This window comes from Carassius gibelio, chromosome A4 (assembly GCF_023724105.1).
Source record: "Carassius gibelio isolate Cgi1373 ecotype wild population from Czech Republic chromosome A4, carGib1.2-hapl.c, whole genome shotgun sequence".
In the NCBI taxonomy this organism is placed as follows: domain Eukaryota; kingdom Metazoa; phylum Chordata; class Actinopteri; order Cypriniformes; family Cyprinidae; genus Carassius; species Carassius gibelio.
In genome coordinates, this window is record NC_068374.1 from 35,843,017 (window position 1) to 35,870,516 (window position 27,500).

Below are 27,500 nucleotides of genomic sequence, written 5' to 3' on the forward strand. Positions count from 1 at the left end.
GGAGCCGCGGCTGGACAGACTCTTCCCAGACCTCGGCACGCCTCGAGCTCACGGCTTCAGCGGCAAACGGGTAACGGACCTTCACTCCTGACGTGATCCGCTGCTGATTACACCACGTGGATCGGATCACACACGTGACTCCTGTGTGTGTGTGTGCGTGTGTGTGTGTGTGTGTGTGTGTGTGTGTGTGTGTGTGTGTCCAGGTGTTTTTTCTCAGCAGTCGTGTTCATCCCGGTGAGACGCCGTCTAGTTTTGTTTTTAACGGCTTCCTGAACTTCATCTTGAGTCCGGACGATCCTCGCGCTCAGACGCTCCGCAGGATGTTCGTCTTCAAACTCATTCCCATGCTGAACCCCGACGGGGTCGTCAGGGGTCACTACAGGTCAGAGGTCACCTGGGAGCTCTCTCAGTCTCCTGTTTATTGAACTTTAAGGACCATCTCTTCGCAAACTTGCCATTTCAACCTTATTTTTTAAACCATATAACTTATTAATTGTTAAACGACTAGATTTAATTAATTCGGTAATTTTACTTTTTAAATTGTATAATTTTAATTATTTTGTTAAATCAGTTACTTTATTTGTCTTAAAAATTAACTGATTATTTTAAATTATATACATTTAATTAGATATGTTAGATGTTATAAAATGAATTACTTTAAGCTATTTTAAATTTAATCAACCTTTTTAAGTGTTTCAAGGGTTTTATATTTAATTAGTTATTTAAAATGTTTTATATAAAATTATTTATTTGAACTGACATGTAAATTATTTTAAAATAATTTTTTTACTTATATTTGCTTCTTTTAAATGTAATTAATTATTTTAAGTGTTCTAAATGCAAGAGTGTGTGTGTGTGTGTGTGTGTGTGTGCAGGACGGACTCGCGCGGTGTGAATCTGAACAGACAGTATTTGAACCCGAGTCCAGATCTGCATCCGTCCATCTACGGAGCCAAATCTCTGCTGCTCTACCATCACATACACAATCGCCTCGGCAACAGCACACCCTCCGCCCTCAAATCCTCCAACCAATCAAACACCACCCCTCCTGTGACCACGCCCACCGAGCTAGAGCACTGTCTCAACCTGCGCAATGAGGCAGAGCAAGGGGACGGACCGACCCTTGACCTCTCTGAGATCCCCATGCAGCTGGAGGAGAGCTGGGAGAAGGGCGGAGTCGAGAGGGAGGCGGGGCCCTGTGATGAGAATGAAACCACGCCCAGCAGAGCCGAAGCACCAGGTGTGACAAACCCCGCCCCCTCTGAGCAGATCCCGCCCCAGGAGAGCGGCGTGGCCTATTATATAGACCTGCACGGACACGCCTCCAAGAGAGGATGCTTCATGTACGGCAACAACCTGCCGGACGAGAGTCAGCAGGTGTGTGTGTGTGTGTGTGAGAGAGAGAGAGAGAGTGTGTGTGTGAGTTTGTGTGAGTGAGTGAGTGTGAGTGTGTGTGTGTGTGTGTGTGTGTAGAGTAAAACACAGTAACAGTGTTTTTTGGTCATTTGTTAAATTTTTTTTAGCCTCATAAAAATGCATTAATTGTTAAAGTATTAAATGTGATCTTTTAAAGTGTTTTAAATGGAGTCAGATATTTGAAATGGATCATTGTCTTGTTTCCGCAGGTGGAGAACATGTTGTATCCGAAGCTGATCTCGTTAAACTGTGCTCACTTTGATTTCCTGGGCTGTAATTTCTCTGAGAAGAACATGTACGCTCGAGACAAACGTGACGGTCAGTCGAAGGAGGGCAGCGGGCGAGTGGCCATTCACAAAGCCATCGGCCTGATCCACAGGTACTGACCCAGAGACGGGTGTGTGTGTGTGTGTGTGTGTGTGTGTGAACAAACCTGTGTGCTTTCTGTCTTCAGCTACACACTGGAGTGCAACTACAACACGGGCCGCTCGGTGAACAGCATCCCCCCCGCCTGTCACGATAACGGCCGAGCCACGCCCCCCCCGCCGCCCAGCTTCCCGCCCAAATACACGCCGCAGGTGTACGAGCAGGTGGGGCGCGCGGTGGCCATCGCAGCGCTGGACATGCAGGAGTGTAACCCGTGGCCACGGCTGGTTCTGTCTGAACACAGCAGTCTGATGAACCTGCGCGCCTCCATCCTCAAACACGTGAGGAACAGCAAGGGCCTCGCCTCCAACCACCGCAGGAACACCACCAAGTCCAGCAGCCCGCCCAAACCTGCGTGAGAACGCTTAACCCATCAGTCATCTCATGTGTTCTACATTTACTTATTTATTTGCTGAACTCATTCAGTTTTGTGTTTATTGACTCATTAATAACTTTTGTTCAGTTTTCTTTTTATCTCTTTGCAAATTCGTATTTTACACCAGGCATATGAACAGATGTATTGATGCGAAGCTTTTTCCCGCTGTGCTGTGTGTTTTCTCAGAAGTCTGAGCATGTCTGCCTCGGAGAACTCCCTGATCCGGACGCGCAGTAACAGCAGCGTTCCCGGGAGCCGGCAGACGTCTCCTCAGCTCAAGAGTTCTCCCAGCTTCACCTTCGGCTGCAGCACGTCTGGCCCTGCATCACAGCGGCCCTCACACCGGAGCCTGGGGCCCGTCAGAGGTCAGAGCACACTTCTTATCTGTGTGTGGGATATGGTGCTTTCAGATCATGTCGGATTGATCATATTTACGATGAATGCACATGAACACCTCCAAACAGTTGTAATTACAAAGCGGGAAACTCTCTTTAAACCCTGTGTGTCTGTTTATTATGAAGAACATCACAAGCTGGTGCTGGAGGAACTCAATCTGTGTTTAGTGCAGCGTTTCCCAAACCTGCTTTTATTTATATACTGTCATTGTTTTATGTCTTTATAAGATTTTGAGATATGAACTGAATTATAAGATAATGATATTAATATTATGATATAAACTCTGAAATTGAGAAATATAAACTGAATTGAGAGATATAAACTGAATTGAGAGATATCAACTCCGGATTATGAAATATAAACTGAATTATGATATATAAACTGATTTGAGAGAGATATACTCTGGATTATGAGATATAAACTGAATTGAGAGATATAAACTGAATTGAGAGATATAAACTCTGGATTATGAGATATAAACTGAATTATGAGATATAAACTGAATTGAGAGATATAAACTCTGGATTATGAGATAGAAACTAAATTGAGAGATATAAACTGAATTGAGAGATATAAACTCTGGATTATGAGATATAAACTGAATTGATAGATATTAACTGAATTGAGAGATATAAACTCTGGATTATGAGATATAAACTGAATTGATAGATATTAACTGAATTGAGAGATATAAACTCTGGATTATGAGATATAAACTGAATTGAGAGATATAAACTGAATTGAGAGATAAACTGAATTGAGAGATATAAACTCTGGATTATGAGATATAAACTGAATTATGAGATATAAACTGAATTGAGAGATATAAACTCTGGATTATGAGATAGAAACTAAATTGAGAGATATAAACTGAATTGAGAGATATAAACTCTGGATTATGAGATATAAACTGAATTGATAGATATAAACTGAATTATGAGATATCAACTCTGGATTATGAAATATAAACTGAATTATGATATATAAACTGAATTGAGAGATATAAACTGAATTATGAGATATAAACTCTGGATTATGAGATATAAACTGAATTATGAGATATAAACTTAATTGAGAGATATAAACTGAATTATGAGATATAAACTCTGGATTATGAGATATAAACTGAATTGAGAGATATAAACTGAATTATGATATATAAACTGAATTGAGAGAGATAAACTGAATTATGAGATATAAACTCTGGATTATGAGTTATAAACTGAATTGAGAGATATAAACTGAATTGAGAGATATAAACTGAATTGAGAGATATAAACTGAATTATGATATATAAACTTAATTGAGAGATATAAACTGAATTATGAGATATAAACTCTGGATTATGAGATATAAGCTGAATTATGAGATAGAAACTGAATTATGAGATAGAAACTTAATTGAGAGATATAAACTGAATTATGAGATATAAACTGATTTGAGAGATATAAACTGAATTATGATATATAAACTGAATTGAGAGAGATAAACTGAATTATGAGATATAAACTCTGGATTATGAGTTATAAACTGAATTGAGAGATATAAACTGAATTGAGAGATATAAACTGAATTATGAGATATAAACTGAATTATGAGATATAAACTGAATTATGATATATAAACTGAATTGAGAGATATAAACTGAATTATGAGATATAAACTCTGGATTATGAGATATAAACTGAATTGAGAGATATCAACTGAATTATGAGATATCAACTCTGGATTATGAAATATAAACTCTGGATTATGAAATATAAACTGAATTATGATATATAAACTGAATTATGAGATATAAACTCTGGATTATGAGATATAAACTGAATTATGAGATATAAACTTAATTGAGAGATATAAACTGAATTATGAGATATAAACTCTGGATTATGAGATATAAACTGAATTGAGAGATATAAACTGAATTATGATATATAAACTGAATTGAGAGAGATAAACTGAATTATGAGATATAAACTCTGGATTATGAGTTATAAACTGAATTGAGAGATATAAACTGAATTGAGAGATATAAACTGAATTGAGAGATATAAACTGAATTATGATATATAAACTTAATTGAGAGATATAAACTGAATTATGAGATATAAACTCTGGATTATGAGATATAAGCTGAATTATGAGATAGAAACTGAATTATGAGATAGAAACTTAATTGAGAGATATAAACTGAATTATGAGATATAAACTGATTTGAGAGATATAAACTGAATTATGATATATAAACTGAATTGAGAGAGATAAACTGAATTATGAGATATAAACTCTGGATTATGAGTTATAAACTGAATTGAGAGATATAAACTGAATTGAGAGATATAAACTGAATTATGAGATATAAACTGAATTATGAGATATAAACTGAATTGAGAGATATAAACTGAATTGAGAGATATAAACTGAATTATGAGATATAAACTCTGGATTATGAGATAGAAACTGAATTGAGAGATATAAACTGAATTGAGAGATATAAACTGAATTATAGTATATAAACTGAATTGAGAGAGATAAACTCTGGATTATGAGATAGAAACTGAATTGAGAGATATAAACTGAATTATGAGATATAAACTGAATTGAGAGAGATAAACTGAATTGAGAGCGATAAACTGAATTGAGAGATATAAACTGAATTATGAGATATAAATTCTGGATTATGAGATAGAAACTGAATTGAGAGATATAAACTCTGGATTATGAGATATAAACTGAATTGAGAGATATAAACTGAATTATGAGATATCAACTCTGGATTATGAAATATAAACTGAATTATGAGATATAAACTGAATTGAGAGATATAAACTGAATTGAGATTTAAACTTGATTATGAGATATAAACTCTTGATTATGAGATAAACTGAATTATGAGAGTTAATCTGAATTATAAGACATAGAGATGAAGTCTGACTTGTGCAGTAAATAGTTGTAATCACCTGTTGTAATATTTTAATTGTGTGGCAGCAGCGAGCCTCATATGTTAGCGTAGCTGCTTAGCTGTGTGTTTGTGTGTTTGCTGTGGTCTGTGTCTGATGCCTCTCTGTGTTTTGTAGAGTCTAAAGCTCAGGAGAAGAGGCGTCCACATCATCAGCACCAGCGGCTCTCCCTGCGGCAGCAGCCGGCCCCCACACGTCCCCCCCCCTCGCCCTCCTCCTCCTCGTCTTCCTCCCCGTCCTCCTCGTCCTCGGGGGCCCCGGGCCCCTGCTCCATCAGTATGGCAGGTCTGTACTCGCTCCAGCCGCCCAGCCTGGCTCAGATCCTGCCCTCCCTGCAGGCCATGCCCCGCCCCAGCCTGCTCTCCAAACTGCCCCCCCTGCAGGCCTACCTCAGCGACAGCAGGACGGCCCCGGGGCCCGCACCGCAGTGACCCCCCTCACTGCCTGTGTGTGTGTGTGTGTGTGTGTGTGTGTGTGGACTGAAGTTTTCTTTTTATTCTTATTTTTTATGTTGGATTTTACATCCTTTGATGTTCTTTCCCATGTAGCACCTGAAAAGATTATTAGAGATGTTCATTTAATAAGAAAGATTTTATTTATTATGATTAAATCTAGTGTTAATGAGGCCTTCGATTCTATTTTCATTGAATATGAGCTCAAACTGCACACGATTATGAGTTAATCTCAAGAAAATACTGCACATTTCAGCCCAAAATAATAACAATGTAGCATTTTTGTTTTCTTCTTTAGCATGCATTTTATTTTATGGCATTATTTTCACGATAAACAATAACTATTGAATGGTTGAATTCCTACAAAAAATTTGCATAAAGAAAATGAAAACTGTTTTTTTTTTTTTTATAGCATTATTTCCATGGCAAACGCATTTCTAGTTTTCATTACTAAAAACTTTCATTACTAGTTCTGTTATTTTAGAGAGTCAAGCATTCTATAATCTTTTTTTCTATCATTTTTATTTTTATGCATTATAAAGACCATTACACACATTTACCTCTGATTTTAATTGCTGCAGTGCAACCAAATGCTTACTTCTGAGTAATGAGAATCGTGTGTCTTTGAAGTACAGTAATGAGAAGATTGCCATGAAAATGTCACCAAACATTCTGCTTTTGGGTTGAAATGTGATCATGTTCTTGAGAAAGCTGCAGAAATCAGACACTAGTAAGAATCAGACGACATGTTTCAGACCTGCTGAAGGCCGCAGCACCTTTATAGCTTCTTGTGTTGAGAGTGAATGTATATCATGAGGATGAAGCAGTGAATAATGTGTTGTAGGTCTGCAGCATCAGTGTGTGTGTGTGTGTGTGTGTGTGTGTGTTTTCTACTCTCTCACAGCTTGATGTGGTTGTGTTTGTGAGCACTGTCTTCATCTGAAAGCCTTTATTCTGAGTTCGCACTCGCTGTGTTTGTGGCTCTCAATCATATTTCACATCAAAATCAAAAGAAAACCAATTAGAGATTAGATCTAATATAACATCTAAATATATATATTTGACATGTTTAGGTCCATTGAAGATTTTGGACATTATTATCATGACAGTAAACACCTTTTCCTCTCAAACCTGTGTTTTTTTTCTTCTGAAATGCTAAATAATGATATATTGTATTTAATTGTGCAGTATTATGGAATTATTTGTCTTAATAAATTTGAAATGTTAAAGATGCTGTTTTTAATAAAAAATTAAAAAAACAGAATATTATTATTTTTTATTTATTTATTTTTTTTGCTAAAAAGTAAAAGGTATATTTAATGGACCTAAGAATAGACTCCACTTTTTTTTAAACAAATATAATTTCTTCTATGTTTCTTTATGTTTGGGGTGAAATATGACGTGTGTGTGAGATCCGCTCGTTCTGGTGTGTGTGTGTGTGTGTGTGTGAGGTTCTTTGCTGCTCAGAACTCGTTCAGCTAATGTCAGACCTCCAGATGTGAAGCACACGTCCAGACAGAGCTGTGTGTGAAGATGGCGTGATCTGACGCTTGTGTCGTGTTCTTCCTCTGCACTATTTCACTGTGTGTTTGTGCTGAAGCTGTAATCTGGTGCTTTTCTCGTCCCGTCTGTCTCTGGATGTGTAAGAGTCGGCAGCCAATCACGCGTCTCCTGTAAACCACATGATGGTGTGCTCGTTAATAAATGTATCTTGTGAAACATGATAGACGCATCCGAACTGACTTTTCTCTAATAAACATCCTGTTTGAACTGCTTCTGTGACCTTTCTTTACAATGCCACTCTATGACATCACATCCTGTCACATATATTAATGAAGGGGCTCCTTCCACTGTTGCCACGGTTACTATGGAACTTGTTTATAACTGTCTGTCTTATTGCTTAGGCAACAGCAGCCCTGAGTTCCACCCGGCCGGACAGACGTGTGGTGGGCGGGGCAAGCCCTTCAGAGGCCCCGCCCCCTCCCCGCCCCCCCAGCAGAGGAAGGCGCTGCTGTCACAGGTAGAGAATCAGCTCAGAAACACATGATCAGACGCCTGGTGGATGTGAACAGCACTCGGCCTGTTTTTCAGGAGCCGCTGCGGGAGTCTCTGGACATCCTGGCATCTGTGGAGTACAGCAGGTGAGCGTCAGACACAGGTGTGATGAAGGACAGAGACGGGTTCTGAGTCTGTGATCTCTCTCAGATGTGAGCTGCAGCCTCGGCCCAGCCGTATCCCGGTCGGGTCCCAGACGCCCAGCCTCAGAGTGTGGAAGCTCATCACACCCGGCATCAAGAAACACCTGGCAGGTCAGAGTCGCCCAGGAGCCTTTACTTCTTCAGCTCTCTGTCACTGTGTTATATGTGCAGATCCTTTACATCTCATCTCATTACTGGAGATAGAGAGTGATATTCAGATCATTGTGTGTCAGTATCTGATCTCTACTGTTAGAAAGATCTCACTGATTTACAAGCAGCAGAATCTCATCATAGAAATATCAGCATCTGCAGCAGATTGAGCTGTTCTTTCCTCTATATTCTCACTAGATCAGACTATATGAGCCAGAAAAGTCTGATGGAGCAAAGCAAAAAACTTGTATTCAGATTTTCTTTCATATTTTATGTAATGATTCGATTAAGTTAAGAGGTTTCAAATGTCAGGCTTCACAGGGTTAAACCTGCGGTTATGTTCACACTGATCCTGATTATTGTGTCCTCTTCTGCTATTTCCAGGAGTGTCTGGGAAAGACACGAAAGGTTCTTCTGTGTGTCTGAAGACCTCGTCCTGTAGCGGTCAGAGCTCTGGAGACTCACACACACACAGGTAACACACACACACTCTGTACGTGTGAGGGGGATGGGGGTGCAGTGCTGTTGAATGCAGCAGATTTATTGCAAGTGCTCTAATGCTTAAAGATTTTCATCTCAACAGATCTCTGCAGACCTGAGGAACTCTGGATCTGTTCACCTGCACACACACACACACACACACACACACACACTCGTGTTAGAGGAACAGTTCAGCCAAAATATCCTCCCCTCAGTTCATCTGAGATCAGGTTGAGTTTGTGTCTTCATCAGGTTTGGAGAAATGTAGCACTGCATCAGTGTCTCATCAGTGGATGCTCTGCAGTGAATGGGTGCCGTCAGAATGAGAGTCCAAACAGCTGATGAAAACATCACAATAATCCACAGCATGAGACATTTCTCCAAACCTGATGAAGACGCACACTCCTCCTGATCTCAGATGAACTGAGGGAGGATATTTTCAGCGAATCTTCATGTTTGTCTGAGCTGGTCTGAGTGAAGCCTCGGTGTTCATCAGCACAAGAGCAGAGCGGCGTGGAGTTTACCGTCTACAGACTCGTCATGAGCATCGTACAGCTACACTACAGACCAAACAAACCCTCGCAAACCTGTGGCTCCAGTGGCTTTCCTAACTTGAAGATGTTTATTCTGAACAGGTTTGCGGTGACTAACGAGTCTGAATCCTCTGTTCATGTAAAAAGCAATAAATGTACATGTGTATTCCTGGAAGAAACGCAGACTTGTGATTAATTAACACACACACAGTCTCTCACACTTGACAGCTTTATTCCCATCAGTTTCATGTAAAACGCAAGTGTGGAGGCGTCCGGATCCTCCAGGTGAACGAGGACTTCAGCATCTGGAAGAGAAACAGCAGATCAGACCTGATCCTGAGACAAGAGTGTGTGTGTGTGTGTGTGTGTGTGTGTGTACCTCTCACTCCAGTCTCTTGGGGTTGTTCACAGCTACATAATGATAGAGGACCACCAGCAGGAACAGAGAGACCCCCAGCATGTTGGCGAAGATGGCCAGCTGCACATCAGTCACCATCTCACTGCAGGAAATGACGACAGAGCAGCTCACAAACACTCGCACTGAGAACATGTAAACTCTAAACACAGTAGCACTCCATACCCTAGCAACACAGCAGCAGTGTGACTCTGAAGAGTGTCGTGTTCGAATCTAACTCTACAGTACTGCGTCCTGACACTGCGCTTCAGATGAATGAAATAACGACACGAGACCTGATGCGTTCACAGACACAGATAGTTTGATTTGTTGAAGAACTCACGTTTATTGTTGTTTATGTGATGTTTGAGGAATCCGTCGCGGATCGAGAAGCTCCTGCGCTGCTGATTTCCGGGATTGAGACACGTCACGTTCATACGGGTCTCTGAACACGTCACATCCGGAACAACTCGCGGACCACTCATATTTATTTAGTTTTTACAGTTATTAATCTTACTTTATTTTTAAAATAATGGGTGTGTATTTTACCATTATTTAAAGTGTTATTCATTTCTGTGATTCAGCATCATTCCTCCAGTCTTCAGTGTATTTCAGAAATCATAATATTCTCATTTATTATCAGTGTTAGGAAACAGTTTTGATGCTTCTTATTTCTTTAGAACCTGTAATACTTTTACAGTTTATTCTTTGATGAATAAAAAGTTAAAAAGGACAGTATTTATTCAAAATCGAACTCGGAGTGACATCCGGTTCACAAATGAATCATTTGTTTGAACCGATTCATCACACCGGACTGAATCGAGAGTGCGACTCGGACTGAACCGCCACGCGCTGCTGATCTGACGCTTGAATGAAGGAGAGAAATTAATGTGTTTCACAGTGTTTATGTAAAAAAAAAAAAGGTGAGCTGATGAGGCCAAGTTTATCCACTTTATAAGATTTAAAGGTGTCAAACATCCACACTATGCTTTAATATAATTGCATATATATGTGACGTCATTGTGCGATTACGATCTGCCGATCCTTTCTCTTCGTATTTTTACGAAGGTCGTATGTGACCTCACTTCCTGTTGTGTTTGTCTCTCAGCAGAAGATGTAAAGCAGGTGTGAGCAGCAGTGTGTGTTTCTGGAGGAAGTCAGGTGACACAAACCCCCTGTCGTCCATCACTTATTAAAACAGAAACCCATTATTTTAAAATGCTATAATATCACTGTTATCAGACTCACACATTCTTTTACAATAGCTATTGATAGAAATATTGCTGAGAGACTCATGAGAGCCTGAAGCAGTCCTCTTCCTTTATTTTTATTTTCGTCTAATGTTTATTTTATTTCAAGTAAATGTATATTTTTTGTTATTTTATTTGTAGTTGACTATAACATTCCTGATAATAATGCATTACATATTTTACATACTTTATAATATTTGCAGATACCTTGCATCAGAAATTGTTTGTTGAAGTGTGATTTAATGCATTGTATTTTCTAAGTGATACACTGAATAGATAAGTATTATAACTGGTTACAATCATCCCTTTTGCATTGTAATGTGTCACACGAGGCATAATTATTGCATTCAGAAGTGTATAGTTCATTATATGTACAGGCTGTTTATTTTATGTGTTGTAATAAGTGTCCTGCGAGCACACAGACTCCCTCAGCAGTGTTTAAAGAAACTCTTATTTATTGTATTTTTTATTGTAGGAATTTCTATTATTCATTAAAGGGTGTTCAGGATATACAATCTGAGGCACGTTCAGAGTATAATGACAGGGGCATATCATTTTAACAGCTGAAATAGTTTTGAAATAATAAATACTAGTTCAAAGAGAAGGGCTGATGTCGTTTTCATTTATAATGTAAAAAAGATCAATGTATTTGCTGAAAGGTTTACATGTACACACACTTTGACAATCACAGTTAGGATGCGTGTCTGTTCTCAGTGGACAGAAGCGTGGTCACTCCAGTGTGCAGTCGGTCCACAGCGGCTTCTGAATGTGTTCTGGGATCTTCTCCACAGAAGTCTGTTGAAGAGACAAGCATTGTGAGTTACTGTGTGTCACTCTTACTGTGTGTCACTCTTACTGTGTGTCACTGTGAGTTACTGTGTTACACTGTTACTGTTACTGTGTTACTGAAGGAAGCTCTGTATTTGTTAAGCAGCTGATTGATTGTTTTGCCGTTACCTTGGTGACCTCCATAGCAACGCCCTCCGGCAGATTACGCTGAATATACTCCAGATAAACACGTGCAGTCGACCCGGTCACTCTGGACATCTGAAATTAACCAGTTCTGTGATGACTTCCTTACACATACGACATTATATTTAAACACACACAAGATATAAAAAAAGAATATATATATATATATATATATATATATATAGAGAGAGAGAGAGAGAGAGAGAGAGAGAGAGAGAGTAGGGTGTTCTCTGTACCTGGATGCACCGCTGATGTGTCCTGCTCTCGTACTGCACGCGGTGCTTCTTGAAGATGTGGACAGACTTCAGCAGCGTCAGTTTCTCTGTATGTTTGCGCGGCTCGAACCTGTGAAGCACAACACAGCCCTTCATCACCTTCATCCGAGCGTCTGCTTGTGCTCGTGTTCGTGTACACTCACGCTCGCTCCAGGGTCAGGCCGAGCTCACGAGCCGCCAGTGTCGCGAAGAACTCATAGCTGTCCAGCACTGCCCTGTCGTGACCTTTGACCCGCACCGACAGCTCCTGATAGAGTGTGTCCGGCTCCTCAGTGAGCGACACCTGACACACACACTCAGAGCCTGTAATTACAGTGATTCCACACACAGCCGCTTCACAACACACACACACACACACACACACACACTCACCGCAGGAGACAGCGCCGAGCCCCGAGTCCCGTGAAGCCACCTGCACACATTCATATATCATCTGTCACACACACAGGACCAATACTGCAACGTCTCCCCGAGGAGCGTGTGTCTGTGTGAGTGTTTGAGAGTGTGTGTATGATAGTGTGTATGATAGTGTGTGTGTGTGTGTGTGTGTGTGTGTGTGTGTGTGTGTGTGCATGAGAGAGAGAGAGAGGCACTGACCGTGAACTGCTCGCTTGATGCTGGACTGCATTAGCCTGCAACACAATACATAACAGAGAACGTTTAACACACGCTCGGTTGATGTAGTAACGGATAAAGCTTGTGAAAGGGGCTGCAGTACCGGAAGGAAGTGTCCGTGGATGATCTTTGACAGAACGCGAACGCTCCTTACGCTCGACACGCAGGCCGCCATGTTTCCCAGTAGCGGAAGCGACGTCAGAGGAGAGACTAGGGAAACGCCCCCACTGGCAGTGAATGGAACTGCAAAGATTTAATTTATCCGCTTTCACAGCAGTTCTGTCTTAAAACAAAAACAATGCGTGGAAAACTCCTCTGCTATCTGCTCATTTATCACGCGGTATTAACAGTAGTTACAAAAAGATAGCTGTGTATTCTCTCCCAGTTTGCGCCACAATAAAAATAAAAAAAGAAGAAAAGTTCCCATTACATAGTAACAAACTGACATAAAATAGTCATAGTTATTAGATAAACTATCATCATTTGTATCGCACAAATATGTCTTTTGACAACCTTTTATCTCATACTTAACACTTTTGCGCCATCATTTCGACTTACTATGTAATAATTTCTAATTTGGATGTCATATTTTCGACTATTTATCTCATAATCATGAATCTTTATGTCACATTTTCGATTTTGTCCTAAAGTAAGTTTTAAAGTTATAAATAATTATAACTCATTATGACTTTATGTCATGATTTTGATTTATGCCAGAATGTATGTGTATTTGGCGTTTTGGTTTCTTAAATATTGTAGCATTTCAATGTTTAGGTTTACATTTGGTGTATGTGAGGTGAAAGTGTAAAAATACATTTTCTTGTATTTTTTGCTTTCATTTACTTTTAATTAAAAAGCATTTTGAAGCATAAGACGTGAAGCATAAAGCATGAGACGTAATAAATTAAAAACAAAACACTTAACAGTTTCCATACATTTTCAGTTAATACTTATTTTATTACTTTATTTTATTTATTCATCTTATTTATATTCTTTCGTATTAGTGTGGAATCTTTAAAATACACGTGTTCTGAAGATTAGCTCCTGGTGAAGCGCGGGTGGGGGTCTGCGCGGTCACGCGGTGGTCACGTGCCCCAGCAGCGCAGGCCCGCGGACAGCAGCAGGATCAGAGACCGCAGCGCTATAAACTCGCTCTTCTGACGCCCGCACGCGCAGGTAACGAGCTGCACCGCTCCGCTCGGGTCCGTGATCATCCGTGGACCGGATCCGTTCCTCCACATCATCCGGTTCTCGCGCTTTAAAGCTTTAAATCATCGAAGAGCGCCTGAAGTGCGTGTAGCTGCGGAGCTAACAAAGACACAGATGACAGAAATAAAGCCAAGGCGCTTTTTCCTAACAATACCAACCTCGAAATGACGTTTCTGTTAATCTAATAACCACAGATTATATCTTGACTCGAGTTTCTTCTTTTTACTATTCTATATTTAGACTGACTTCTCAGAATGCTGTTATTATCTCTCACAGAACAGATTGCATTATGGATGTTCAGCGCGTAAACAAGCTCTTGAGATAAAGAATCGCGTTGGTTTTAACTATAATCACACGTGTAATGCAGTAATTAGGCAAAATGGTGAACAGCGGTGTTTCATATTTCGTTTCGTGTAGTTTCAGTAAGAAATATATCATGTATAACATTAGGTGTGTGTTTTTGACCGCTTCGCCGTCATTGGCCAGTGTGTCTGTGACGCTCATACCTGCGCTGTGATTCGTGTTTGTCCTCTTACAGGAATCCCCGACGCTGATTGGCCGGCGGCGCCTCTCATGCGATGACGTCACGGGCGGAGCCGAGCAGCTGACGTGCGCTGCCAATGAAATGAGCACGCGAGAAGAGCGTTCTGTCCATCGCTGACGTCACTGGGAGCGGGGAGCCGGCTGTAATGACGTCATGAGGCTAAGTCATGAACATTTCTGTGACCTGGATATTTGCTCTGTTTAAGTGAATCCCCGCCGACTCTGTTCGCGATATTCCTCGGAAAGGCACGCGCTGTGTCTGCGCTGGTCGGCGTGACTTAATTTATGTGCCTGGTTGCTAGTTTTATGCTGTTCTTGTGGGCCGTAAGTGTGTGTGAAGCAGCGGACCCCAGGGACCCGCCGGTGACTCTGTGAATCCGCTCGTAGAAGCAGGGATGTTTGCGGCGGTGGAGCTCGGGCCCGTCCTCTGCAGCGACTCCAACATCCTGTGTCTGTCCTGGAAGGGCCGTGTGCCCCGCAGCGAGAAGGAGAAGCCCGTGTGCAGGAGGCGCTGCTATGAGGAGGGCTGGCTGGCCACAGGGAACGCCCGGGGGGTCGTGGGGGTCACCTTCACCTCCAGCCACGGCCGCAGAGACCGCCCCCCCCCACAGCGCACCAACTTCAACCTCCGGGGACACAACAGTGAGGTCAGCACTCACACTTCTCTCTATACTCTAAACTATACTCTAAAACTGAGCGTGTAATACTTTACTAAAGTTTTGCTTGGTTCTAAAATATTTCAAACGAACAGCTGGATTTGCTTCAGATTTGCTCTTTGTGTGGTAAATAAGTAAAGTCACTGAAGTCGTGTAAAAGCTGTAAATCACACTGATGTGTGTCGATCTCATCGATCACGCTTTCATCATCACGGGGTTAACGAGATCTGTACATCTCTCATCTGATGCGTCGCTAACAGAGAAGCAGCTGAGGATCTCCTCGTTCACACTGGGTTCCTCTGGAGCTTCACTAAAGTGTGTTTTCAGAACACAGGAGTCCGTCACACATCAAGAGCCGGAAATAGACAAGTAATCTGTTCTTAACCTCGCTGCGTCTTCACCGCGTCTCCTCGTCTGCTTCTGCTCTGATTCTCACAAACTCTTTCAGATATCATCAGGAAAGTGAGGCCGCGGCGCTATTAATAGTAGTTTGGGAGGAAAGAAACGTTGCCTAGTTTAGTCTGCAGCTCATTGAGAGCACACCGCGAGCGTTATCTTTCCTGTGTAGCCCAGATTTCACAAATATGGAGGAAACTAAAGCACCTTTTCATCCGAGGAACAAGAGTCTTCTCTAGAGAAACCTTCGCTCATTTACTAAAACAAATACACCTTTATATATGCTCCCATCATGAGCAAATATTCTTGGTCGAGAGCCGTGTGTGTGTGTCTGTGTCTCTGTGTGTGTGTATGTGAGGGAAGCTCCTCAGAGATCAGTGTTTGGTTCAGATGAGCATGTTTGGGATGTGCTGCGGTCGCAGGTGGTGCTGGTGCGGTGGAACGAACCCTTCCAGAAGCTGGCGACCTGCGACACCGACGGCGGGATCTTCGTCTGGATCCAGTACGAGGGCCGCTGGTCAGTGGAGCTGGTCAATGACCGAGGAGCTCAGGTGAGGCGTGCTCCAGCTGTGTGAGTGTTCCTGAGACCAGGAGCCGTGTTTAACCTGCTGTTACCTGCGCAGGTGAGCGACTTCACCTGGTCCCACGACGGCATGCAGGCGCTGATCTCGTACCGCGACGGCTTCGTGCTGGTGGGCTCGGTGAGCGGTCAGCGCCACTGGTCATCAGAGATCAACCTGGAGAGTCAGATCAGCTGTGGGATCTGGACCCCCGATGACCAGCAGGTGAGGCTCAGTTACACCGCTTTAAGATCTCTTCATTAAAGTATTTCAGCGTGAGCCACAGTTCAAGTAAAAGAAGAAGAGCTGCAGTACTCAGTCGTGGTTCACCTGTGCAGCTCTTGAAGGTGTGTTGTGCTCGTCAGGTGTTGTTTGGGACGGCGGACGGTCAGGTGATCGTCATGGACTGTCACGGGAGGATGCTGGCTCATATCCTGCTGCACGAGGCCGAGGGCATCACCAGCATGTCCTGGAACTATCCCAGCTTCCTGGTGGAGGACAGCAGCGGCAGCGACACGGACTCGGACGAACACACGCCTCTGCAGGGTAACACGTGCTCTCTTCAGACACATGTTGATCTCTGCGTCCTCACGTGATCCGGTTTAGATGCTGCACTTCTCCTGCTGGTGTTCACTATAACTGTTCTGTTTCAGTGCCCCGTCTGAAGCCGCTGCTGACCGTCTGCTTCACGTCTGGAGACGTCAGTCTGATGAACAACTACGATGACCTCTCACCCTCGTTAATACGCACCGGCCTCAAAGGTTCTTCCTCGTAGTATTTCTGTGTCTAGAGCTGGGCCATGTGTTAAAATATCATCAGTTTTATCACCACTCTTTGTCATGTTGTCTGAGTAGCACAGCTGAACTGATTTCAAAATATAAGAACAAAAACACAAATAAAACGAGGTACAGAAGGTATATTTAGCAGCAGCAGCATTCAAGAAACTGAATGAGCAAATATAAAACTAAAACACTATAAATACTTCACTGTATGAATTATACACTGATTCTTATTAAAGCTTTGTTTACATTTAAAGGGACCGTTCACCCTAGAAAAATTTATTTACTCTCATGTTATAAGTAAGATATTTTGAAGAATGTTGAAACCAAACAGCTGCTGGTCCTCAGTAATTTCCATAGTATTTTGTTTTATTATTATTTATATAGTTGTGTTTCACACTGGTTTGCATGTGTTTAAATCAGATGTGGTGGTGCAGTGGTGCTCTCAGGGCGACCTGCTGGCTGTAGCTGGGATGGAGAGACTCGTGATGACCTCTGACCCCACCCAAGCCACCCGAAATGCCATGGTTAAGTTTTATAATGTTTGCGGTGAGCACATTTACTCACTGGAGACACCTGCTCAGGTGAGCGTTTGGTCATAAACACACACACAATAATACCAGAACACACTTTTGCTTTTGTCACACTGTTGTAAGTCACTTTAACTACAAAATACTCAGGGTTTCTTTACGTCCTAAATCATGTTTGCACACATTCAGTCTTAAATCCATAAAGTGAAATGCTGCATGCCCCGCAGTGACTCGTTTCAGCTGTTCAGAGTCGATTCCTTCTTTTGGGAGACAGTATCTTTCGTTTACCGTTTCACACAGATGAAACGTGATCTCACACATCTAGGACTGTGTCTCTGATCTTGCGCTGGTTTCTGTGTTCAGAGGCCGATCAGTACGCTGTGCTGGGGTCATCGGGACTCGCGTCTGTTCCTCGCCAGCGGCCCGGTTCTGTACGTGCTTCGCGTCGAGCATCGCGTGGCCAGTCTGCAGCTTCTGTGTCGTCAGGTGATCGCCGGTGTGGTCCACGAGGAGAAGGACCTGGTCAAGCTCAGCATGCCCTCTCGCCTGAGCACATACGTGTCTTCTGCCTTCGCTCCCACCATTAAGGTAGAAAACCTCCAGGTTACAGGCAGTCGGATCTTGTTTCTGTGTATTACATTTATGCCATTCCCATTTGTTTTTTTCTGGCACCCTTTCCTCACCTCAGCCCCCCATCCCGGATCCCAACAGCATGCGGGAGTTCGTTAGTTATCCGACATCAGGTAACGAGCGTCTGCACTGCACCATGAAGCGCACCGAGGACAACCCCGAGGTCGGCGGGCCTTGCTTCACCCTGTACCTGGAGTATCTGGGGGGGCTTGTCCCGATTCTGAAAGGCCGTAGGATTAGCAAACTTCGCCCTGAATTTGTCATCATGGACCCAAAGACTGATGGGAAAGCAGGTGGGGTTATACAAGTCAGATTTTGGCGAGAATGCCACACTGGTTTAATTCCTCGTTGGCTAACATTGTTTCCTTGTCGCAGATGAAGTCTATGGAAACAGCTTCATCCCCTCCGTGATTGACAGCTGCAATTGCTCAGACTCTAGTGACATTGAACTCAATGATGATTGGGTTGGAAAGAAATCACCAAAGATCTCAAGAGGGAGCAAGTCTCCCAAACTTCCCAGGTACTGCATGCTATAGATTGGAATGAAGGATGAGCTGAATTTCATTGAGATCTCTTATGCAAATTATTGTACATTTTAACTTGCTTAACAACAAGATATGCGTGAAATGCATTCCCAAAAACACAGCTCATCTTGGTAGTGTGAAACTCATGGATCCTCCAGTACTAAAGAAATGTTTTGTTTAGCTCTGCAATATTAGACTGCATGCTGCTGCTAACTCACCTTGAACTCTTTTCTTCGTTTGCTACCTTCTCTATAGAGACTTAGTGTGTCCCTTTACCAACAGGATAAATATAGATCCCCGTAAGTCCCCCAAGCTCTCCCGCACCGCACAGGAAATATCCCGATCGCCTCGGCTCCCCATTCGCAAGCCGTCCATTGGCTCTCCGAGTCTGATTCGGCGGGAGTTTCCGCTCGATGACATCACACAGGTACTCGCCGCAGCTGAATAATAAACGATGCTGACCGTGCAATTCATTAAAAAATCTATGTGTGAGCTCACTGAATGTTATTAAGATTTGTCTCCTTGTATTTTAGCACAATTATCTTGCGCAAGTTACATCTAACATATGGGGAACAAAGTTCAAAATTGTGGGGCTTGCAGCATTTTTGCCAACAAATCTAGGAGCAGGTATTTTATTTATTCATTTATTCATTTTTCAGTTATATAAACTACTACATTTATTTATATGTCCTAAGTTTTTCTAATATACATTGCCCTCCCCCTAGTTATCTACAAGACAAGTCTGCTTCACCTCCAGCCCAGACAGATGACCATCTACCTCCCTGAGGTGAGGAAGATCTCGGTGGAATACATTAACTTACCTATGTTTAGTCCTAATGTCTTCAGTGAGGACGAGGATGACCTGCCGGTCACAGGAGCATCAGGAATCACTGATGATAATCCTCCTTGCACTGTTAACATACCCATCGCCCCCATACACAGCCCCGCGCAAGCCATGTCCCCGACCCAGAGCATCGGCCTTGTCCAATCCCTGTTAGCCAATCAAAACGTCCAGTTGGATGTGTTGTCCAATCCAACATCGTCTGTGGCACCACCTGGGGCTTCTGACCAAGGACAGCAGGACACTGTGCTCAACGCTCAGTACACCGTTCCTGCCAGGTATTCTAGTCCTGGACAGGTCATCTTTGGAGGTTTGGATGTTGGTCGGCTTTTAGTTGCGCAGTCCCAACAACAGCAGCAGCAATCACAACATCATCAGCAGCAGCAGCAGCTGCAACAACATTATCAGCAGCAGCAGCAGCATCAACAGCTACAGCAGCAGCTGCAACAATATCAGCTGCAGCATCAACAGTTGTTGCAGCATCAGCACATGCAGCAGCAGCAGCAGCAACACATGCAACAGCAGATCCAACAGATGCAGCAGCAACAGCAAATGCAGCAACAGCTTCAGCATCAAATACAGCAGCAGCATCTGCAAATGCAACTGCAGCTGCAGCACCAGCAAATGCAGCAGCAGTTGCAACAGCAGCATCAGATCCAGATCCCTGTTCCAGCTTTGCCCTCAGGTCAACCATCATGCCCAGTCCTTCAGCTTCCGCAGAGTACCATCCCGGACGTTCCCCCAACAGCAGAGCACAGTGCGGAGCGTGGGGAACATGAGCTCCTGCTCAAAATTAAAACCACTCGATCTGCCCCACAACTGGCTGAGGGTGATGCAGTGGTGTTTACTGCCCCTCTTGAGCTTAGCAAAATGAATCCTCCCCCTCCTTACCCAGGCACAGTTGGTGCAGCAGTGGCAGTTTCGGCTGCTGCTTCTACGAGTTCCAACTCTGGGGCAATGGGAAGCAGCTCCAGCACTTCATCCTCAGGGGAAGCTTGTCTAAAGAAAGGGGATTTGACCTTGTATCCACCTGGTGCACAGGCAGCTCAGTACCCAACCCCACTGGGCTACGAACGCATCACCACATTTGACAGCAGTGGAAATGTGGAGGAGGTGTGCCGTCCCCGCACGCGACTCGTTTGCAACCAGAACGTTTACACGCTGCAGGGCCCGGGAAGCTCTGCCACCCTCAGGGTCTCATCATCTTCCTCTGCTGTGGAGGGGAAGAAGGTGCAGTTGCCCTACGCCTCAGCCACGTTGAACCGTCTCACTGTGCCAAGATACTCTATACCCAGCGGGGACCCGCCCCCTTACCCTGATACAGCCAATCAGGGCGGAGCGGGGCGGAACCCTGGCCAGAGATTGGACAGCAGCTTGATTCACGCTACCTTGAGGCGGAACAGTCGTGAAGCTGCGCTGAAGGTTTCTCAGATGCTGGACCCCCAGAGGACCCTACCCTCGAAGGCAAAAGCCAGTGCTTTGTCTGCTTCCTACCAGCCGAGAGGGCCGACTGCTCTTTATACATGCAGTCAGTGCAGTAACAACGGTGGTGTCAGCGCTGGGGCCACCAGCAGTGGGAGTAACGGAATAGCTGGGGGGACCATCATTAGGCAAGATTTCCCACCGACCGCAGGTGGTGCACCTCACAGCACCGTTATAGTGCACTCCAACAGTGCCTCGCCTCTGACTTCCCAGTCCTCCTACAGCCTGCTCAGTATGGATGGAGCCGGTGGAGTGGCCAGTGGAGGTGGAAACAGGGAAAGGGCTGACTATGTCAACTCTGCCTTTACAGAGGACGAGGCATTAAATCAGTCTTTAAGGCAAATGGCTCTTAATGCGGAGGTAGTGAGTTTGACAGTCAAACGGCCTCCACCGTATCAATGGGATCCGTCTGCTACTGAAGAGATCTGGGTTCCCCAAGAGCGTACAGTGACTCTTCCCACGTCTGGACCTCCTGCATCCCACAAACCACCCCCACTCATCCTCAGCCCTACACAGCATTTGGACTTTTCCCGTCTTCCATTTGTCCTCTCGCCTAAATCTCCAACGAGCCCTAACGCTGCAACTTTCCAACCAGCAGGAACATACCAGATTGCACTGTCCTATCCACCAAGTGCAGCCTACAATGGTCCCCCACTTCAGACAGTGCAAGCTTCTCCACATCCCACTTCTCCCAAAGAGGTAGTTACTCCTCTTCCCTTTTCCCAGCAAGACCAAGCAGTTGTCTTGCCACCTGGTTATCCTCCCAATTTGCCTAACCTTGCTTGCTGTCCTCTCCCACCAATGTACCCTGGGAAAGCTTCTTGTTCTAATCTGCCTGTGACTCCCATTCCTCTTCATCCATGGGGTTCTTATAATCCCTGTCCACCCATGCCAAGCCCCCCAGGTCCTGCCCCATCCCTTCCACCAAAGACCTCCCACATGCTGGATAAACCTGTTCTTTCTCCTCCCCCTCAACCACCTCCTCTACCTACACCTCCTCCAGACCTCCAGAGTCCCCCAGAATCCATCGCCGAAGCTGGGGAGAACTTTCAAGAGGTACTCTCACTGAACGAAAGCCCAGTTCCTCAAAGAGCAGACAGGTTTGGCAAGAAGAACCGCAAGCGTTTGGACAACAGTCGGGCAGAGGAAGCTAACGTCCCGGCGATCTCAGAAGGAGGCAACAAGTCCAAAAAAGAGGGCCGTGCCCTCAGTGACTTCAACTCCCTCATCTCCAGTCCGAGGTTAGGCAGTCGAGACAAGAAGAAACCGAAAGGCCAGAAAGAGCAGCTGAAAGCCAAAAAGCTAAGCAAGTCCACCACAAACGAGTTCCAGGACAGCTCCGAGAGCGAGCCAGAGCTCTTCATCAGTGGAGACGAGCTGATGAATCAGAGTCAGAGTGGTAAAAAGAGCTGGAAAACAAAAAGGAACTTGCGGGCAGGAGGCTGTGATCTGGATGAAATCAAATGCCGAAAGGCTAATGAGAAAGAAGACCGTGGCCTCGGCAGCCAAGGGTTCGTCTACATCATGGCAAACAAACAGCCTCTTTGGAACGAAGCCACGCAGGTCTACCAGCTGGACTTTGGAGGAAGAGTCACGCAGGAATCGGCAAAGAACTTCCAGATTGAGCTCGAGGGGAGACAGGTACACCAGAAGCTTCAGATGTTATTTCTTTTGGTCCCCGTTTCTGTGCTTTCTAACTTCTATTTCATTCTGTGTAGGTGATGCAGTTCGGAAGGATCGACGGGAACGCTTACATCCTGGACTTTCAGTACCCCTTCTCAGCTGTGCAAGCTTTTGCTGTAGCACTTGCTAATGTCACCCAGCGCCTCAAGTGACCGAACACTAGACAATTATACCATTTCTTTCTTTGCGCTGTTGTTCTCTCAACATTTTTTTCCCCAGTTTAAGATGCAGTACTAATACTTGAAAACTATATCTGGGAAGTAATTGCCACATTTTCAAAGTGTTAAAGGTACCACTGGGCACTGAAATCAATTGCTGTACAACATACTGTCATCACTAATTAATTTGTTTTTGCATAAGATACTGATGTTTGTCACACTTTGAGGACGTAATATCTAAACTTACTTCCAGGGACTTTACCCTTGGAGTTTAATAGCTAGCATCTGATTAGATGCTTTTGGCTTGCAGTCATAATGTATTTTATTAAGAAATAGACTGAATATACAGTACACACGGTATTTCTGTTAGGATGGACTTGCTTTGGCAGACCGAATAAGCTTAACGGTAAAACCATTGATGCTGTATTCATTAGCACTCTAGATGTTTTAATCAATTCCTCCTGAATGGTTTTATGTGTGTTTGTTCATCCACCTCTTTTTTTTTTCCTTTTTTTTAACCATCTTGTACATTCTGACTGTGCATCTCTTTCCTGCTGTGAAACAGGAAGTGAAGTGCCAGTCAGACCCCCCCCCACCCCCCAAAAAGGAAGTGACTGCCCCCTGCTGACGCTTCTGTGAAGTGATTTTGTGTAATGGCTACAAGCCACATTTAGTCCACCTCAACATCCGCGAACAGGAGATATTTTTCTACCGTGCTTTAACAGTGTCATTTCATACCTTTTTATTTTAAATTTTTAAATTCTGTTTGTGCGACACACTCTGTTGTCAGTGCTAAGAATATTAGTGTTAGATGAAGCCTCGTAGTACGAATAGAAACTCAGCAGTAGGTTTGCGAGGAACAGCAAAGAGGATTACGGTTCTCTATGAATATAGCAACATACGTAATGTTTAGTTTTTATTTTATTTGACTCATATCAATAAAACAAGCAAGCGATGCAGCATGAATAGACTAGTCCCAGTTCAGAAGAGAGCGCAGTTAAAGGTGGTCATGACATTTCGTTTTTTTAGTGTTTTTAAAAGAGTTTGACAGTATTTGTGATCTGAAACCATTTCAGCATAAAAACAGGTTTATGTGCATGTCTTTTGTAAAGCGTGATCCAAACACAAATGGTGTTTTGTTTCATGTGTGGATTCCCAGGAAAATCCCCCCCGATGGTGATTCGAGGAAAAGAAGTCGATGCTCTTAACGGAAGAGTTTGTTTATTTATTTATTTATGTCTTGTTTGTGCAATATTGTCTTTCCCGTTGTATTTCTCAACATGTTTGCCATTTAATCCACCTTTAGTAAGTGTGAACGTTGTTTGTGTACAGACGCTTCTTCAGCTTGGTGTCGTGTATATAACGTGGACGAGGATTTAACGGCGGTGGGATTTGTTGTTGGTGATCGTGTTTACAGCGTGGTGTTTAGTGATCTTGGACACGTGTGTTTTTGTGAGTCGAAGCCAGAACAAAGCTTCTCCCCGAGAGAAGTGCTTCAAGCGCTCATCGCTCTGGAGTCCGCTCCCATTTGGGTGATGCGTGTCGTGTTCTGATTCGACTGCTGAGCTCTATTGGACTTCATTGTACTACTATTATTATTATTTGAAATGTGCTTGGTATTCGTAGGAATAGGTCAATGCTTTGGAGAAGGAAAAACGTGATTTTTGGTGAGCGAATGTTTGTATTGAACGGCAGAAAGGCATGCGGAGTAAATGATATTACTTGTTTTTTAAAGAACGTGTTTGTTTTAGAAGAGGTGAGCATGGAATGGCTTTGGAAATGAAGATGCACGCCATGGTTCGGATATAATTGCAACACATTTTGGATTCACGTTTGCTTTAATCCATTCTGTCTAAAATAAGTGAAATACACCCATGATGCCGTTCGGTTTTGAGGTGACTGCTTGGCAGGACTTGTTTAGATGTCTCTGTTACTTCTCTGGAAGCGTCTTCATTCGTTTATTTGCTCTATACTGTATATTTAGGGGAATCTCACGCTTTGCCAGTTCCCCTTTTTTTTGTAAACAGACTCTGGGGTTCGGGGTCAGGCGTTACTCACTTGAAGCCTATGCACTAGGGTTTGCATTGTACTGTAATGAACAGTTTTGTTGTTCCTCAGAAGCTGAAATGTGTCCTTCGTCGGTGTGTAACCCAATAAAAGTGTACAGGTTGAAATATCTCCTGGATTGTTTAGTGTCTGCATAACAAACACTAATTAAAACAAATTCACGGCACATTTTCATGCTTTCATCAGTAACCTGAAGGCACACTGGAGAAACGTGATTACAAAATGCTATGATATTATGGATCCTTTGAAGTTAATGCTATTTAAATACGTTAATATCCGAATCATTCTGCACCTTTGTATAAGCAGCATGTTCTTCACATTACTTTACCACGATGCAAACGCAGTACTTTATTTAGAGGGCTGTATTTACTTGTTAAATGGTTCTCTGAAATACTTAATTCACTTGCTTTTTTTAGATATATATGTATATATATAAAATTTGTTTCTATACTTTATTTTGTATGTATTTATAATTTTTATATATTTTGTGTAATTAGACTAAAAGCAATCTATTGTTTTGCTATTTTTTTTTCAAGTCAAGCTACTTCATATTTATACAAATTTAGAATATTTGTATATAAATTAATACATTTATGAATTAAATTTTAGTGTGGAGAAAAATTAGAATTATTCCTTCTATATGAGGTTTATTAAATATTTTATTTACATTTAATATATGCATTACATATTTACACTAAATTAACACCAAAATAAATAAATAGCAAAACTATACTAAGCCACGTCAGGTTCAAGTTCAATACCTTTATTTTTCCCCCAGTGGGGCAGTTAGTTTTACAGCATAGGAGCACACAAACTTACAAACACAAATACACATAGTATAATAAAAAATAAAATAAATATAATGCACATTCTGATCAAATAAAAAATAATGTGTAAGCTACCTTACCCTCCTAGCATTTAGAAGAGAGACAGCAGACGGAACAAAGGAGTGTTTAAATCTGTTTGTTTTGGCAAATGGGAGTCCGAGCAATGAACCTGATGCTAAAAACTGAAACTGTAGATATAAAAGATGAGAGAAGTCAGTCAAGATAGAGTTTGCTTTCTTAAACAGCTGTTTTTCGTAAAGATCCTGTGACTTCGTATTTAAGGGAAATATTTTGCACAAAAGTGTCTGCATAAACTTATAGAATTATGCTTTTTTTTTGTATATGGTTCTACTAGTGATTAGTTATGTTTCTCACTACAGTTGGTTTATTAACTTGTAATTAGTGTTAATGTTTAGGGTAAGTTCTCTAAAATACTAATTCAGAAAAGCGTCTACATTTATAAAAATGTATACATTAAACTATTTATTAAAATTGCAAAACAATACAGCTTCCTACAATTATAGAAACTATTTCATATTAAAGCATTAAACTTGTATATGTGTTTTCTAAAACGGTTTTTATGACTGAAGAGTCCAGGGATGTGTTTGTCACTGTATTTAGTGATCTAGTGTTAGTGTTTAGGGTGAGTTAGGGGCTTGCTGTGTAGCTATTTCGTGTCTATGAGCCCTAAGTAGTGTGCACTACCTAGTGAGCGGAGCCCTGTCCGTGGTCCTGAACGCGCACGGTCACGTGACCGACCCCCCGCGCGCCTCCCGTGTTCCGCGGATCCTCGAGCCGCACGACTGCAGCTGCAGCGCCGCACCGGACGCGCTCTTCGGTTCTCGGTTCGGAGGCATGGAGCCGCTGCTCGGTGAGATGAAGCAGCTCTGCGGGAGAATACACGAGGCCTGCAGCGAGCTGAAGGAGGATCTGACGCCCTTCAGGAGCGAGCGCTTCTACAGGCACGAGCTCACACACACACACCGTGAATATATACCCATACACCTGTGATTAATTTCTCATAATGACCACACGAATAAATTCATTAAATGTTGTTTTATTATTTTAAATATGCGCTAAATGTTAATTTTGAATGAATCCCTGCGTGCACACACGGAAGCTGCTCTCTGAGGCTTTGAATCGCTACATTACGAGCATAGACTGTTTAAAAACAGATTAGATTTGAGCACATCGTATTGTTTGATATAAAACGGTGAGGCGCATGCGCACTGCGGCGGGGTCACGTGGCCTCGCGAGGGTGACGTCAGCGGGCTGATGTGTGCGGAAGTAACGCTCGTCAGAGGCAGCGCGATGGAGCGGTGAGTGCAGCGTCAGATAAACACGCTAGCGATAGAGGTCAGGAAACGCGTGTTCGGCTTCGTTTGTCCTCCAGATGTTTGACACAGAAACTGATCAGTAATAACTGTTATGAATAATTGATTAATATGTGGAGATGCTTTATATTTAGAGATACTTTTGTGTGTGGTTTTTGATGAGGTCCCAGGTGGGTGGAAATGGGCGTGGTCTCATTCCATTTCCCTGTGTGTGTGTGTGTGTGTGTGTGTGTGGTTTAAACATGTTTCTGGTTGTTAGAGTGATGGTATTGTGTATTGTTCAGTTGTTGATTTGTGCTGCAGTTTGTTGTGTTCAGTGATTTAAGGACCTTGCGTGCATGTCACAATGTAATATTTTCATCTGTATTCTAGTACAATAAAACATTAT

At 42.9% G+C, this 27,500-nt stretch overlaps 5 protein-coding genes across 11 annotated transcripts in view; 3 read left to right on the forward strand and 2 right to left on the reverse strand.

Annotated features, from left to right (window-relative positions):
* The window catches only part of LOC127971198 (cytosolic carboxypeptidase-like protein 5), a 10,678-nt gene extending 1,112 nt beyond the window's left edge, over positions 1 to 9,566 (forward strand). Inside the window, exons 2-13 of the mRNA XM_052574040.1 lie at positions 5 to 70; positions 204 to 382; positions 876 to 1,377; positions 1,626 to 1,795; positions 1,871 to 2,197; positions 2,405 to 2,583; positions 5,692 to 5,859; positions 7,931 to 8,046; positions 8,118 to 8,167; positions 8,232 to 8,335; positions 8,759 to 8,849; positions 8,958 to 9,566. Of these exons, the coding sequence (XP_052430000.1) occupies positions 5 to 70; positions 204 to 382; positions 876 to 1,377; positions 1,626 to 1,795; positions 1,871 to 2,197; positions 2,405 to 2,583; positions 5,692 to 5,859; positions 7,931 to 8,046; positions 8,118 to 8,167; positions 8,232 to 8,335; positions 8,759 to 8,849; positions 8,958 to 8,973 (1,968 nt within the window). The 3' untranslated portion in view covers positions 8,974 to 9,566. The remainder of the gene's footprint in view (positions 1 to 4; positions 71 to 203; positions 383 to 875; positions 1,378 to 1,625; positions 1,796 to 1,870; positions 2,198 to 2,404; positions 2,584 to 5,691; positions 5,860 to 7,930; positions 8,047 to 8,117; positions 8,168 to 8,231; positions 8,336 to 8,758; positions 8,850 to 8,957) is intronic.
* A 36-nt stretch (positions 9,567 to 9,602) lies between these two features.
* Positions 9,603 to 10,255, reverse strand: LOC127979838 (dolichyl-diphosphooligosaccharide--protein glycosyltransferase subunit 4-like). Its single transcript, XM_052585400.1, has 3 exons — positions 10,125 to 10,255; positions 9,767 to 9,887; positions 9,603 to 9,692 (listed from the first exon to the last, which is right to left on the reverse strand). Exon 2 carries the CDS (start codon positions 9,881 to 9,883, stop codon positions 9,770 to 9,772), a length of 114 nt encoding a protein of 37 aa, XP_052441360.1. The 5' UTR covers positions 9,884 to 9,887; positions 10,125 to 10,255; the 3' UTR covers positions 9,603 to 9,692; positions 9,767 to 9,769.
* Positions 10,256 to 11,468: 1,213 nt separating this feature from the next.
* LOC127979822 (probable 28S ribosomal protein S10, mitochondrial) lies at positions 11,469 to 13,127 on the reverse strand. Its single transcript, XM_052585398.1, has 7 exons — positions 12,997 to 13,127; positions 12,876 to 12,910; positions 12,651 to 12,690; positions 12,422 to 12,561; positions 12,240 to 12,348; positions 11,989 to 12,078; positions 11,469 to 11,826 (listed from the first exon to the last, which is right to left on the reverse strand). The coding sequence occupies exons 1-7, from the start codon at positions 13,066 to 13,068 to the stop codon at positions 11,761 to 11,763; spliced, it is 552 nt and encodes a 183-aa protein (XP_052441358.1). The 5' UTR covers positions 13,069 to 13,127; the 3' UTR covers positions 11,469 to 11,760.
* Positions 13,128 to 13,926: 799 nt separating this feature from the next.
* On the forward strand, positions 13,927 to 25,062 carry tulp4a (TUB like protein 4a). 2 transcript variants are annotated; one of them, XM_052585396.1, is made up of 14 exons: positions 13,927 to 14,069; positions 14,641 to 15,292; positions 16,120 to 16,248; positions 16,321 to 16,482; positions 16,623 to 16,803; positions 16,911 to 17,018; positions 17,460 to 17,620; positions 17,930 to 18,154; positions 18,255 to 18,489; positions 18,572 to 18,716; positions 18,976 to 19,147; positions 19,254 to 19,347; positions 19,446 to 22,684; positions 22,762 to 25,062. In XM_052585396.1, exons 2-14 carry the CDS (start codon positions 15,041 to 15,043, stop codon positions 22,876 to 22,878), a joined length of 5,220 nt encoding a protein of 1,739 aa, XP_052441356.1. In that variant the 5' UTR covers positions 13,927 to 14,069; positions 14,641 to 15,040; the 3' UTR covers positions 22,879 to 25,062. The 2 variants fall into 2 exon arrangements, with proteins under 2 accessions (XP_052441356.1, XP_052441357.1); XM_052585397.1 differs by having other exon boundaries at positions 19,003 to 19,147.
* A 1,418-nt stretch (positions 25,063 to 26,480) lies between these two features.
* Positions 26,481 to 27,500, forward strand: part of LOC127980011 (transmembrane protein 181) — an 11,666-nt gene continuing 10,646 nt past the window's right edge. The window contains exon 1 of one of the 6 annotated variants that reach the window (XM_052585418.1): positions 26,481 to 26,740. In XM_052585418.1, the coding sequence (XP_052441378.1) occupies positions 26,634 to 26,740 (107 nt within the window). In that variant the 5' untranslated portion in view covers positions 26,481 to 26,633. Of the gene's footprint in view, positions 26,741 to 27,045; positions 27,195 to 27,258; positions 27,283 to 27,438; positions 27,461 to 27,500 lie in introns of those variants that run through there. The other 5 variants (XM_052585413.1, XM_052585416.1, XM_052585414.1 and 2 more) reach the window with 5 other exon arrangements.